Below are 12,996 nucleotides of genomic sequence, written 5' to 3' on the forward strand. Positions count from 1 at the left end.
CTCCGAACAGCTCTGTCCAGAATCCAGAGGTGGTCAGGTCTATGCCACTTGCAGCAGCCACATCCCTGCAGGACCAGGCCTCTATGTTGCACCTCACAGCAGCCTCCTCTCAGTACTCAGCGGATGTGACTGGAGTCAGTGGCATGGGGCGGCCATGGATAGACTCAAAGGAGCAAGGCAGAAAGAGACAGCCATGGCTGAATAGATGAATATTTGTTAGAGTACTTTGGTGGGGAAGATAAAGCAATGTCATGAGGAGGGTCCTGGGTTGGCATATAAGGGCATGAGGGGGCTCTGAGCATTTAGAGGGGGCTCTGATGCTGGTATATAAAGGACATGACTGAGGGGCTGTGTGGCCTATAAAGGACATGACAGAGGAGGCTGTGTGGCCTATAAAGGACATGACAGAGGAGGCTGTGTGGCCTATAAAGGACATGACAGAGGAGGCTGTGTGGCATATAAAGGACATGACTGAGGGGCTGTGTGACCTATGAAGGACATGACAGAGGAGGCTGTGTGGCCTATAAAGGACATGACAGAAGAGGCTGTGTGACCTATAAAGGACATGACAGAGGAGGCTGTGTGGCATATAAAGGACATGACAGAGGAGGCTGTGTGGTATATAAACGACATGACAGAGGAGGCTGTGTGGCCTATAAAGGACATGACAGAGGAGGCTGTGTGGCATATAAAGGACATGACAGAGGAGGCTGTGTTGCCTATAAAGGACATGACAGAGGAGGCTGTGTGGCATATAAAGGACATGACAGAGGAGGCTGTGTGACCTATAAAGGACATGACAGAGGAGGCTGTGTTGCCTATAAAGGACATGACAGAGGAGGCTGTGTGGCATATAAAGGACATGACAGAGGAGGCTGTGTGACCTATAAAGGACATGACAGAGGAGGCTGTGTGGCATATAAAGGACATGACAGAGGAGGCTGTGTGGTATATAAAGGACATGACAGAGGAGGCTGTGTGGCCTATAAAGAACATGACAGAGGAGGCTGTGTGGCATATAAAGGACATGACTGAGGGGCTGTGTGGCCTATAAAGGACATGACAGAGGTGGCTGTGTGGCCTATAAAGGACATGACAGAGGAGGCTGTGTGGCATATAAAGGACATGACAGAGGAGGCTGGGTGGCCTATAAAGGACATGACAGAGGAGGCTGGGTGGCCTATAAAGGACATGACAGAGGAGGCTGTGTGACCTATAAAGGACATGACAGAGGAGGCTGTGTGGTATATAAAGGACATGACAGAGGAGGCTGTGTGGTATATAAAGGACATGACAGAGGAGGCTGGGTGGCCTATAAAGGACATGACAGAGGAGGCTGTGTGGCCTAGAAAGGACATGATAGAGGAGGCTGTGTGGCCTAGAAAGGACATGACAGAGGAGGCTGTGTGGCCTAGAAAGGACATGACAGAGGAGGCTGTGTGGCCTAGAAAGGACATGACAGAGGAGGCTGTGTGGTATATAAAGGACATGACAGAGGAGGCTGTGTGGCCTATAAAGGACATGACAGAGGAGGCTGTGTTGCCTATAAAGGACATGACAGAGAAGGCTGTGTGGCCTATAAAGGACATGACAGAGGAGGCTGTGTGGCCTATAAAGGACATGACAGAGGAGGCTGTGTGGCCTATAAATGACATGACAGAGGAGGCTGTGTGGCCTATAAAGGACATGACAGAGGAGGCTGTGTGGCATATAAAGGACATGACAGAGGAGGCTGTGTGGCATATAAAGTACATGACAGAGGAGGCTGTGTGGCATATAAAGGACATGACTGAGGGGCTGTGTGGCCTATAAAGGACATGACAGAGAAGGCTGTGTGGCCTATAAAGGACATGACTGAGGGGCTGTGTGGCCTATAAAGGACATGACAGAGGTGGCTGTGTGGCCTATAAAGGACATGACAGAGGAGGCTGTGTGGCATATAAAGGACATGACAGAGGAGGCTGGGTGGCCTATAAAGGACATGACAGAGGAGGCTGGGTGGCCTATAAAGGACATCACAGAGGAGGCTGTGTGACCTATAAAGGACATGACAGAGGAGGCTGTGTGGTATATAAAGGACATGACAGAGGAGGCTGTGTGGTATATAAAGGACATGACAGAGGAGGCTGGGTGGCCTATAAAGGACATGACAGAGGAGGCTGTGTGGCCTAGAAAGGACATGATAGAGGAGGCTGTGTGGCCTAGAAAGGACATGACAGAGGAGGCTGTGTGGCCTAGAAAGGACATGACAGAGGAGGCTGTGTGGCCTAGAAAGGACATGACAGAGGAGGCTGTGTGGTATATAAAGGACATGACAGAGGAGGCTGTGTGGCCTATAAAGGACATGACAGAGGAGGCTGTGTTGCCTATAAAGGACATGACAGAGAAGGCTGTGTGGCCTATAAAGGACATGACAGAGGAGGCTGTGTGGCCTATAAAGGACATGACAGAGGAGGCTGTGTGGCCTATAAATGACATGACAGAGGAGGCTGTGTGGCCTATAAAGGACATGACAGAGGAGGCTGTGTGGCATATAAAGGACATGACAGAGGAGGCTGTGTGGCATATAAAGTACATGACAGAGGAGGCTGTGTGGCATATAAAGGACATGACTGAGGGGCTGTGTGGCCTATAAAGGACATGACAGAGAAGGCTGTGTGGCCTATAAAGGACATGACAGAGGAGGCTGTGTGACCTATGAAGGACATGACAGAGGAGGCTGTGTGGCATATAAAGGACATGACAGAGGAGGCTGTGTGGCCTATAAACGGGCATATTGAGTGGGCTGTGTGGCATATAAAGGGGCATGACTGAGGGGCTGTGTTACTCTCGTATAGACAAATAAAAATTAACTCGGGCTTTAAAAAAAAAAAAAAAAACCTTCACAAATATGAAATCTCACTTTAATTAAATTAGACTTTATTGTTTATCAGCATTGTAAATAACAGGTTTATTGAAGGTAAATAATAGTTGTATGTGTCTGTATCTTGTGCACTGAGATGATGACATCCCGGCACAGTAATGAGCTGCGCAGTTATACCTCTGCGATCGCTCTCCTTGCCGCGTCCTACTACCTATATCTGTGTGCTAATAAGCTGCCAATCCAGACCCCGCACAATCAGAAGCCTCGTTTGCATAGCAAGCTGATCCAGAAGACAATTAGCGCAACACATGATTACATGATTAAACACGCTGTACGAGGGTACATGGTGTGAGGAGAAATCAGTATACATTATACATGATTACAGAGGTAGCAGAAGCTCTGCAGGTGCTGCATGGAGACAGCCTCTCTCTTCCAGGCCCATGCAGGGGAAACTACAGCCGAAACACGCAATCCAGTAACATGCACTCCTCCGGATGGCGGGTAATGCTGACACTTCTAGTCCCACAGCAGGAGGAGAGTTGCAGGTTGTTAAAGCCTGCTTTCCGTCATGTCCCATATCGCTCAGCATTTAAAAAACTTAAATGGGGACAATTAAGCCCCGCCAATGTTCTGTTCCGATCTTATTGGAGTCAAAATACCTGGGCAAAAATTGGGATTACTGCAGGAAGCCCAGTTTTTTTCCCAGTGTAACGGAAGCATGGCCTGAGGTCAGAGGTCATGTTCAGAGAGGCCTAAAACATCCTGATTTTATCAGGTAATGCTGGTATCATGTGACCAAAAGTTTCCAAAACATCAAGAGGGACCAGAGTTTGGTACAGCTGCGAATATTAGATTATTCATAGTATAATATGCAGTAGACGGATTACAGCTGTTACCGGACGGGCTGCAATAGTGTAATGCGCACTGGCTATTAAAGTGGAACCATCAAATACACACAACGGGGGCAGCCATTTTACTAGGACTGTGAGCATGCAATATATCCATCTGCAAGAAACTGATCTCACTGAGGCACTGATTTACATTCACCCCAGGCTAATTCATGGCGCCTGACTTATATTCATGAGGCCGGACTATTATTCATGAGGTATGACTATTATTCATGAGGCCTGACTTATATTCTTGAGGTATGACTATTATTCATGAGGCCTGACTTATATTCATGAGGCATGACTATTATTCATGAGGCCTGACTATTATTCATGAGGCCTGACTTATATTCATGAGGCATGACTATTATTCATGAGGCCTGACTATTATTCATGAGGCCTGACTATTATTCATGAGGCCTGACTATTATTCATGAGGTATGACTATTATTCATGAGGCCTGACTTATATTCATGAGGTATGACTATTATTCATGAGGCCTGTTTTATATTCATGAGGCCTGATTTAAACTCATGAGTCTGGAGTATTGTTTCCTAGTGACATCATACGCAACATTCTACGATATACTAATCTGGCCCTGAATATTCCTGCTTCCACTCTGTGTAGGTGCCAGATCCACTTTAATGAAGTCATTTATTCCAGGTTATTGCAACACGATGATGGTTAAGGCTGGATGAGGAGCATTTTGTCTCAGTGAAGCGGGTTTTGTTGTAGGGTCAGTAAACCTTGCATTAAGTTTTAAGATACTGAAATGAATTCTTGTATTATAGCATCACACTTGCGACACCCATCAATAAACACCAGTGTGGAATCAGCAGCAGCGCTATCCAATAACAGATGAATTGTTACACGATCGACCCTTGGAGACAGCGAGACTCCGCGGCAACATCACTCCTCCTTCTTGCCGTTGATCATGGACTGGACCTGGGAGCGGATAAGACCATCGGTTAGATTGTGACAGTAGGTATTGGAGTCTGCAAGTTTACCACCCAGTGGCCTACAGACTCAACATATAACTGCAAAGATATTATCAAAGTGCGCAGCACATCGCAAACAAAGCTGGAAAGAGGCATTTCACGCCTCATTATACATAACTGCTCATTGCAGAAGAATGGACAAACAGAAAGGGTCACCAGGCTATCGCCCACCGCTGCTCACCAAACACATACTGTAATACATGTTAAAAAGGTTAAACCAAACCTAGGAAAAGCAGCTGATAAACCGAACTAGCGATGAAAGGTGCAAACATACATATAGTACTAGCGATATGGATGTAACAATACTCAGCAAGACATGCAGAAGAGATGGAGGATCAGCTGCTGACAGATAAACTGAAGCCGGACGCCACAGAACTGCTGCTGACGCGTTTGACATGAGTGCATGACGCGTTTCACATCAGAGCAACAGTACAGGCGCAGAGGTGCTGGTCTCTCTCTCCCTATGAGATATCTTCTACACTGAGAAGTACAATGATATCCACAACAGCCACTCACTCATCATGTGTCCTCTGACCTTTCCCATGCCCATAGACATCCACTTGGCACAAAATGCCTTCACATGCCCCTACAGTACATGTCACTGGTCACAAAATGCTGACCCCACACCCATAATGCCCCCAGATCCCACATGTCCATTACTGCCCCCCCCCCCCATGGTCACTCCCATCTCAGACCCAACTCTTATTTAATAATATTGAGAAATTTGGGGAGACATAAAGCAGAGAAATTTTACAGCCAGAAGAAGCTGGGGACAGGTGAATTGCCCGCTGGTGGCCTGAGGCCCAACTGTTGCACATCACTGGTATAGCTGGTCCCAGGAAATGCAGAGATGGTCCTGGGAACTATATTTAGGTCCTGGGAACCTAATAAGTGGTCCTGGGAGCTGTATAGTCAGTCCCGGGACCTGTACAGATAGTCCTGGGAACTGCATTTCTATCTTTATTTTGACTGTGATTCCCAGTAGGTGCTTGGCCACAATATGGAAACCGAGCTCAATGAGGCAATTTGCAGAACTACTATATACTAGCGGCTACACTATGTGGTAGGATGCTGGCGATAAAGCTACAAACTGAAATAATCCCAATACATAATGTGGTGAGAGGGGTCGCCTCTCACCTGAATTTTCCACATTCCCGTGGGATCAGCTCACTCCAAGGGAGACTTAAGCAAGTCCTGTGACGTTTTCAGCAGCAGAGGTATGGAATTCCGGGATTTCAGGGTTGCAGCTAGAAATCATCACTGAAGGACAGGAAGGGTTTAAAATCCTCACCTGCCTAGTACTCTGAGCACTGACGCCGAATAGCAGCCAGCAAGTAGGTTGGAGTCTCAATAGTGCCAGGGACTTTCTGAACTAGCTGTGCCAGGAAGCACAACAGATTGTGGCTGCATTCTGCCAGCAGACTGTATACTAGCACCTATAGTGCCGAGACATTTATTCACACGTGTATGTCTAATTACTATGCCTGTTTGTCCAGGATTTCTGTGTGTGTATGTTATAGTGCAGTGTCTGCTGCAATTAAAAGACACTGCTTCACCGTGAACCTGCCTATCGTGTGTCCTAATTTCTGCGACCCTGTTACAATAGCAATTTGGGCCTTATGCGGGTGCAAGAGAAAATGCAGATGTATGTAGCCCCTCAACAGCTAGTGGCCCAATGCAAATGTCTGTTATGTGCAACCTAAACGATTTAGTCATCTAGATGCCAATAAAATGAGAAAGGGATGCTACAAAATAGAGGGAGCTGGCATCATTCCTATCCTGCACACGCTAAACAGTAACCAGTCTGTACCAGCCTCCCCTCTGTTATTTCCCTAGGAAGCCCACTCCATAATTTGGCGTTACACAGCACACCGGCGCCTTAATGAGATTTCAACTCTGAAACATTACCGACATATTGTACCCTTCCAATGTTAGTTAAAATGATCTCGTAATGCGGCACAATATCCCTTCTGTACTTCCGAGATCCCAGACCGTTATCGCCTCAATCCCCAGAAAGCCAGGCATTAGTAACCCCCCCCACATACTCCCACCTAAATGGCTGCATTGCTCTGCTGTAATTAGGCCTCTTGCAGCAAGTCTATTATTGCCAACCAGATCATGAAACAATAAGGCATCAGTATGGGCGCCCAGCGCTATGATAAAATAAACAGCGACGCACACTCACAATATAAGATCTGTACAATGTGTCTCCGTGGGTGGCTTCTGGAGCAACAAAATTATGTAGATTTTTCAGTTAATATTTAGACTGCTGGAACTGCCTGGGCGCCTTTGTGTCGGCCCTAATGAAAGTACGGTTATTGCTATCTCAGTCTTATTCCGTGTACCCCTAATGCAAATATCACAGCAGCTACTGGGACTATAAATAAAGTCGAACACATTTAATAAGCTCTACATTGTTTTTACTGCATTAAACAACCTCAATATTTTGCCACAAGGACATTACGAGGGATCTGCAGAAAACACATCTACATTAAGGAATACGGCTGGTAATACACGCTTTACGCTACTGGGGCACAAATGGCTGCTCAGCGCTGCGGCTGGGGATTTATTCCTGCAATTTCTGGCATATGGCTGAGACCCAAGGATTCCGACACAGCGAGCAGGAAAGAGGCTTTGAAATGAAAATAAGTCCTTTAATCAGAAAGATAAACAGGAGTTTAGCGGAATACTGGAGTTTAAAGGAAAACTAGAAAGCAATAACCTTATGGTCAGGTTCCCAGGATGTAATTAGCATTAAACTGCTAATTATTGCTCATATAAGATGGCGCAGGGAAGGCAGCGAGATATCTCTGCCATATACCAGGAGTGTGCATGCACTCACTATAGATCCGAAGGCGCTAAAATGTGTGCGGGAACTTGTATGTGGAAAACTGGTTTTTGCCTGTGGCCGCTGTGGGATGAACCATGAAAACCTGGGAGCAACGGATGCATGGAGCAGCCCCTGTGGGTGAGGAAGGAGCATTTCAGGAGTAAGGGGGAAGGCAGTTTTAAAGTAAGGGCACGGCTGGAAGTTTGGCAACTATAAAACAAAATGACAAAAAGAATTAAGAACCATTGTGAATTAAGTGGGAAGCGCAAAATGCCTTGGTTGGTATCAGGATAGATGGCCGACACTAGAATGTTGACATGATTCAACATGGCAATAGGCACCACGTAGACGTTCTCAGAATGCCGACAGTTCGGGTTAGCCACCTCCGGGAAGGTAAGCGATAAGCTGCAGAGGATGATTAGAGTTGGGCGCTAGGGAGAGGGTTAGCAATTAGGAGAGAAATACTTACTAGAACCGACGGTGGGCGCGGGTGCTCCAGAAGTGCTGCACATGTCACAGACTGTTGACATGTCGGCTTAATGCATGTTGACTGGATGCATGTCCACTTAACATAACGCATCCCCTTGGTTTTGGGCCGATGTCCATTTCCATGCACACCTACAGTAACATCCGAAGAGGCGCGCTGTGTAAAAGTGTACACACCTCACCAATGTATAACCTACTGCCTCTTAGCCTCTTTCATTAAATGAAACCTTTGACTGTCTATGCTAATTCCTGGCGTACATGAATCATACAAATAAAGGGATGTGTGGGCTGTCTTTATCAAATGCGTATCTGCTGTGCGTGTAGCCCCTACAGGCACTGCTTGTACAGATGTGTGCTCATACGTCACTGCCGTCTCGGCACACCAGGTTCTGTGAGACTCTCCTACCATCAGGCGCCCTTTTTTGCTGAAAATGCGTCTTAGTTGCAAAGCGATGTACAGTAGCTACTGTAGGACGCACGAGGAGACTGCGCTGATTCATTTGATATGACACTTCTATATCTGTGTGCGACCGAGTCTCTGAATCTGTATCCGAAGTGCTACAATGTAACGCCTGCAGCTATTTTACAATGCAAGTTCTGTTGTGCTCTGTAGACAGACTCAGACACACACAATATACAAGTGTCACATATCAAATAAGCACAGTCTCCTGGTGTGTCCTAGTCGTATCGCGTTCCGACGAAAACGCATTTACAGCAAAAAAAGATGCCCAACGCTAGCAGAGTTACACGGGACTTGGCGGCTCACTTGCATCTCCCGCTGCATGGTATATTGAGGCTGGACGTATGAGGACACATCTGTAAGTACACGCGTGCGCTTTAATGGAAAATTATTGGAAATGTTTACAGTGTGTGGAGTGTAGAATTTTGGCTGTAGAATGTTCTGCCTGGAATTTATTCGCAGACTTTGGTGGCCAGGAAAGACTATAGATGACAGTTCCATCCTTCACTTGCAGATGTTCCGCTCCTTTAATCCTGGTACGCACATGTTCGATCCCCAGCTGATTGGGTAAACGCTCCTGATCAGCCGGGCAGTGTGCGTTTCCAGCTGTGACCCCCTGTGAGGCGGGGGCAGCGGTGGGGTAGTGGCTCCTCTATTGGTTTCGGGAGGTCGGCTGTGCAACACATAAGAGACAACCTCCCTCCCCCGAAAGTTGCCAAGGCGTTTATTGGCAATGAGTACACACATATACTGTACAATCAACGCTTGTTCTCCCAATATGAGGAGACTGGCACCGACGATTGTATAGGTGTGTACCCACCTCAAGTCTTTCTTGATAAGTAATGTTGCATAGTCTATCCACCATCCTACTAGCGTTTCTCAAAATGTCTCCTCTTTTTTTACGTGTTTTTGGAGACTGGGCCTCTCAGAGCTTGAGGTGACGTCTCACCAGAGACCTATACTGAGACCAAACTCTTCCTGCTACCGATACTCTTCCTACACAACCAGTGTTCTTCTGTCGGTGACCCAGGAAGTACAGAACAAGAACAGTAACTTAGGCCACCTGTGATATCTTTCACCTAGATCACCTGGTCACCTGCAGCACCTGGTCACTTGTACATCCAGTTACAGGCACCTAGGCTGTTTGGGGAGTTGGTTCAGCAATGCACAGTGGGGGCTAAATCAGACCTGATCGGTGCTGTGCGTACTAGCCATTTGCTCGGCGCTCCCCCGCATGTCAGGGTGTCTGATTGTAGCCATGCAAAATTTTGCATGGCTACGATCAGGTCTGAATTAGGCCCAGTATTTCCACACCGTCCCATCACCAGGCTAGTGAGAGAACATTGCTACTCACTAATGCTAAAGCGACAGGGTTATAACTGGGGAATGGCATCAGCTGCAGTGGTCTGCCTCATCCAGTGCTTTCCCCACCTGGGCTGCAAGAGGGCACAAGATGCACTTATTTGCCCCTGACTGAAAAACACCTTTTAAAGTCAATGCTATGCAAAGCAGCAGCAGCAGATCTGACCAGCCCTGCGGATACTGGGGCAGTTATGAGGCATACAGACGCTCTAAGACTTCATATCCCAAGACGTGCTCACTCCAACTGACTTCCGGGACTTATGGAAACATCTACAGAGGGCAATGGTCTCCTATGATCCAGATACACGAGAAGCTGCAAGACTAGCAACATAAGCACAAGAAGTGGCGGTGCCCGGGGGCAGTAACAGCCCGCAGAGGTGTGAGAGGGGCAGGCATACCTAAGAGAATGAGGTAGAAGAGGGAATATTAGCAAGTGGGCAGTCGACAAGCTGACGTGGAGAAGAGCAGCTGTGCCAGGCTTCTAATTGGTGCAGTACCTCACTCTTACCAGAGGTGGTGCTGACTGTGGTAACCTCATCCTCTACCCACTTACACCTGTGCTGTGGCTTCATACCCCTGCTTCTCCCCAGCTATCAGTGCCACGTATAGGATCCTCTATTGTTACCTGCGTGGCTGCCGGTTACTGACCCTGTGACTAGGAACATTGCCTGCTGCCTGCCACTGACTGTGCAAGAACCTGTCTGTGACACCTGTCTGACGTCTGCCTAACCTAGCCTATGTGACTCTCATAGCCGGTCCCAAGCCCGGATAAATGGGGAGGGGGCGGTTTCCGTGGCGAAGGAACCGTAACACCCATAACCATGGTGGAAAGGAAAAGGCCAAGAAATGGAAGTGGCCGGTAGAAGGAATGAGTCACGGCCGCTGTACAGAATATTACACAGCTGCAATGGTAAATCTAGAACCTCCACCACAAACGCCAAAGATCTAAACAGCCAACATGTTACATGAATGGGGGTTAGTCACATGTGGTTGCAGTTGCTTCCTGATGTGCAAAGTACCGATTATTGGTACTCGGCGCAGGATCCGCTCTGCGCATGTGCGAACACAGAACGCAGTCCAGCATCAGACTGAGTGACTCACAGTCTGCTCACAAATCTGCTGCTATTTGGGGGCAGAAAAAAGGTGGAGACGACCTCAGTTTATGAAAATGGAGGTGAGTCGTCTGCATTTAGGGGAAAGGAAGGGAAGAGACCAGGGATCTCTGTCTGCGTGTAATAGACGCCCCCGGTTGCATTACCATACAGCGCTATCACTGCTGCTTCCAAGGAAGGAACAGCACCACCATCCACATCTGAAACATGGGGTGGAAGGGGGAGAAAGACAGGGACGAGAGACCGGGATGAGAGAGGAGAAGGGCAGAGAGACCGGGATGAGAGAGGAGAAGGGCAGAGAGACCGGGATGAGAGAGGAGAAGGGCAGAGAGACCGGGATGAGAGAGGAGAAGGGCAGAGAGACCGGGATGAGAGAGGAGAAGGGCAGAGAGACCGGGATGAGAGAGGAGAAGGGCAGAGAGACCGGGATGAGAGAGGAGAAGGGCAGAGAGACCGGGATGAGAGAGGAGAAGGGCAGAGAGACCGGGATGAGAGAGGAGAAGGGCAGAGAGACCGGGATGAGAGAGGGGCAGAGAGACCGGGATGAGAGAGGGGCAGAGCAGAGAGACCGGGATGAGAGAGGGGCAGAGCAGAGAGACCGGGATGAGAGAGGGGCAGAGCAGAGAGACCGGGATGAGAGAGGAGAAGAGCAGAGAGACCGGGATGAGAGAGGAGAAGGGCAGAGAGACCGGGATGAGAGAGGGGCAGAGAGACCGGGATGAGAGAGGGGCAGAGAGACCGGGATGAGAGAGGGGCAGAGAGACCGGGATGAGAGAGGGGCAGAGAGACCGGGATGAGAGAGGGGCAGAGAGACCGGGATGAGAGAGGGGCAGAGAGACAGGGATGAGAGAGGGGCAGAGAGACAGGGATGAGAGAGGGGCAGAGAGACAGGGATGAGAGAGGGGCAGAGAGACAGGGATGAGAGAGGGGCAGAGAGACAGGGATGAGAGAGGGGCAGAGAGACAGGGATGAGAGAGACAGGGATGAGAGAGGGGCAGAGAGACAGGGATGAGAGAGGGGCAGAGAGACAGGGATGAGAGAGACAGGGATGAGAGAGGGGCAGAGAGACCAGGATGAGAGAGGGGCAGAGAGACAGGGATGAGAGAGGAGCAGAGAGACAGGGATGAGAGAGGAGCAGAGAGACAGGGATGAGAGAGGAGCAGAGAGACAGGGATGAGAGAGGAGCAGAGAGACAGGGATGAGAGAGGAGCAGAGAGACAGGGATGAGAGAGGAGCAGAGAGACAGGGATGAGAGAGGAGCAGAGAGACAGGGATGAGAGAGGAGCAGAGAGACAGGGATGAGAGAGGGGTAGAGAGACCGGGATGGGGAGGAAGACGGTAAGTGGGGGGAGAGGGAAACAAAACCATGGTGATGCTGGGCACAACACCTAGTAATAATATAAGCAGGGAACTCCGTTGCGCAGGTTTGCCAAACATGAGCCGGCCGGCCAGAGCAAGACTGACAGCTCACAGGCATATAATAATGGAGAGCAGATATTACTACACGTTACTTCAGGAGGATACGCAATCTCGTCCAGTATAAGTAATTGTTGTTTTAGAGGCTCACAATCGCACCGAGAGGTGACAACAGTAACCAGGTGACTAGGAAGCCCACACTGTCCGTGATCGCAGTGCTGCCAGACTTGCTGTTAGTGCAGGGAGCTGGCACTTTGGCCAGGACGGAAGATCCTCACATACATTACACAGGGAGATGCAGCCTCACTGCATCCCCGCCGCTTTATCTATCTACAGTAATCTAAAGGTGCGTACACACGGTGAGATTTCAGCTATGCCCGATTCTGACTATGCGATAGGGACTAGGTCGGTATCGCAAGCATAGATGACAGTGCTCGCGATAGTGGCTATGTGCGATTTTGGCTAAGTGTCAATTTTAACTATACTTTTATACTAGATAGTCAAAACTGACTTGCCTGCACAGGCTATCTAGGCTTGAGATACCGACCTCGCAGGACCGCGCATCCGTATCGCATCGGGATC

The 12,996-nt window shown here is 48.7% G+C and overlaps 1 protein-coding gene across 1 annotated transcript in view; it reads right to left on the reverse strand.

The window, feature by feature from the left end:
* Positions 1-2,902: 2,902 nt before the first annotated feature.
* TEX55 (testis expressed 55) overlaps positions 2,903-12,996 on the reverse strand; it is a 94,764-nt gene continuing 84,670 nt past the window's right edge. The window contains exon 6 of the mRNA XM_063956772.1: positions 2,903-4,695. Coding sequence (XP_063812842.1) covers positions 4,660-4,695 — 36 coding nt within the window. The 3' untranslated portion in view covers positions 2,903-4,659. The remainder of the gene's footprint in view (positions 4,696-12,996) is intronic.

This window comes from Pseudophryne corroboree, chromosome 2 (assembly GCF_028390025.1).
Source record: "Pseudophryne corroboree isolate aPseCor3 chromosome 2, aPseCor3.hap2, whole genome shotgun sequence".
Classification (NCBI taxonomy): Eukaryota; Metazoa; Chordata; class Amphibia; order Anura; family Myobatrachidae; genus Pseudophryne; species Pseudophryne corroboree.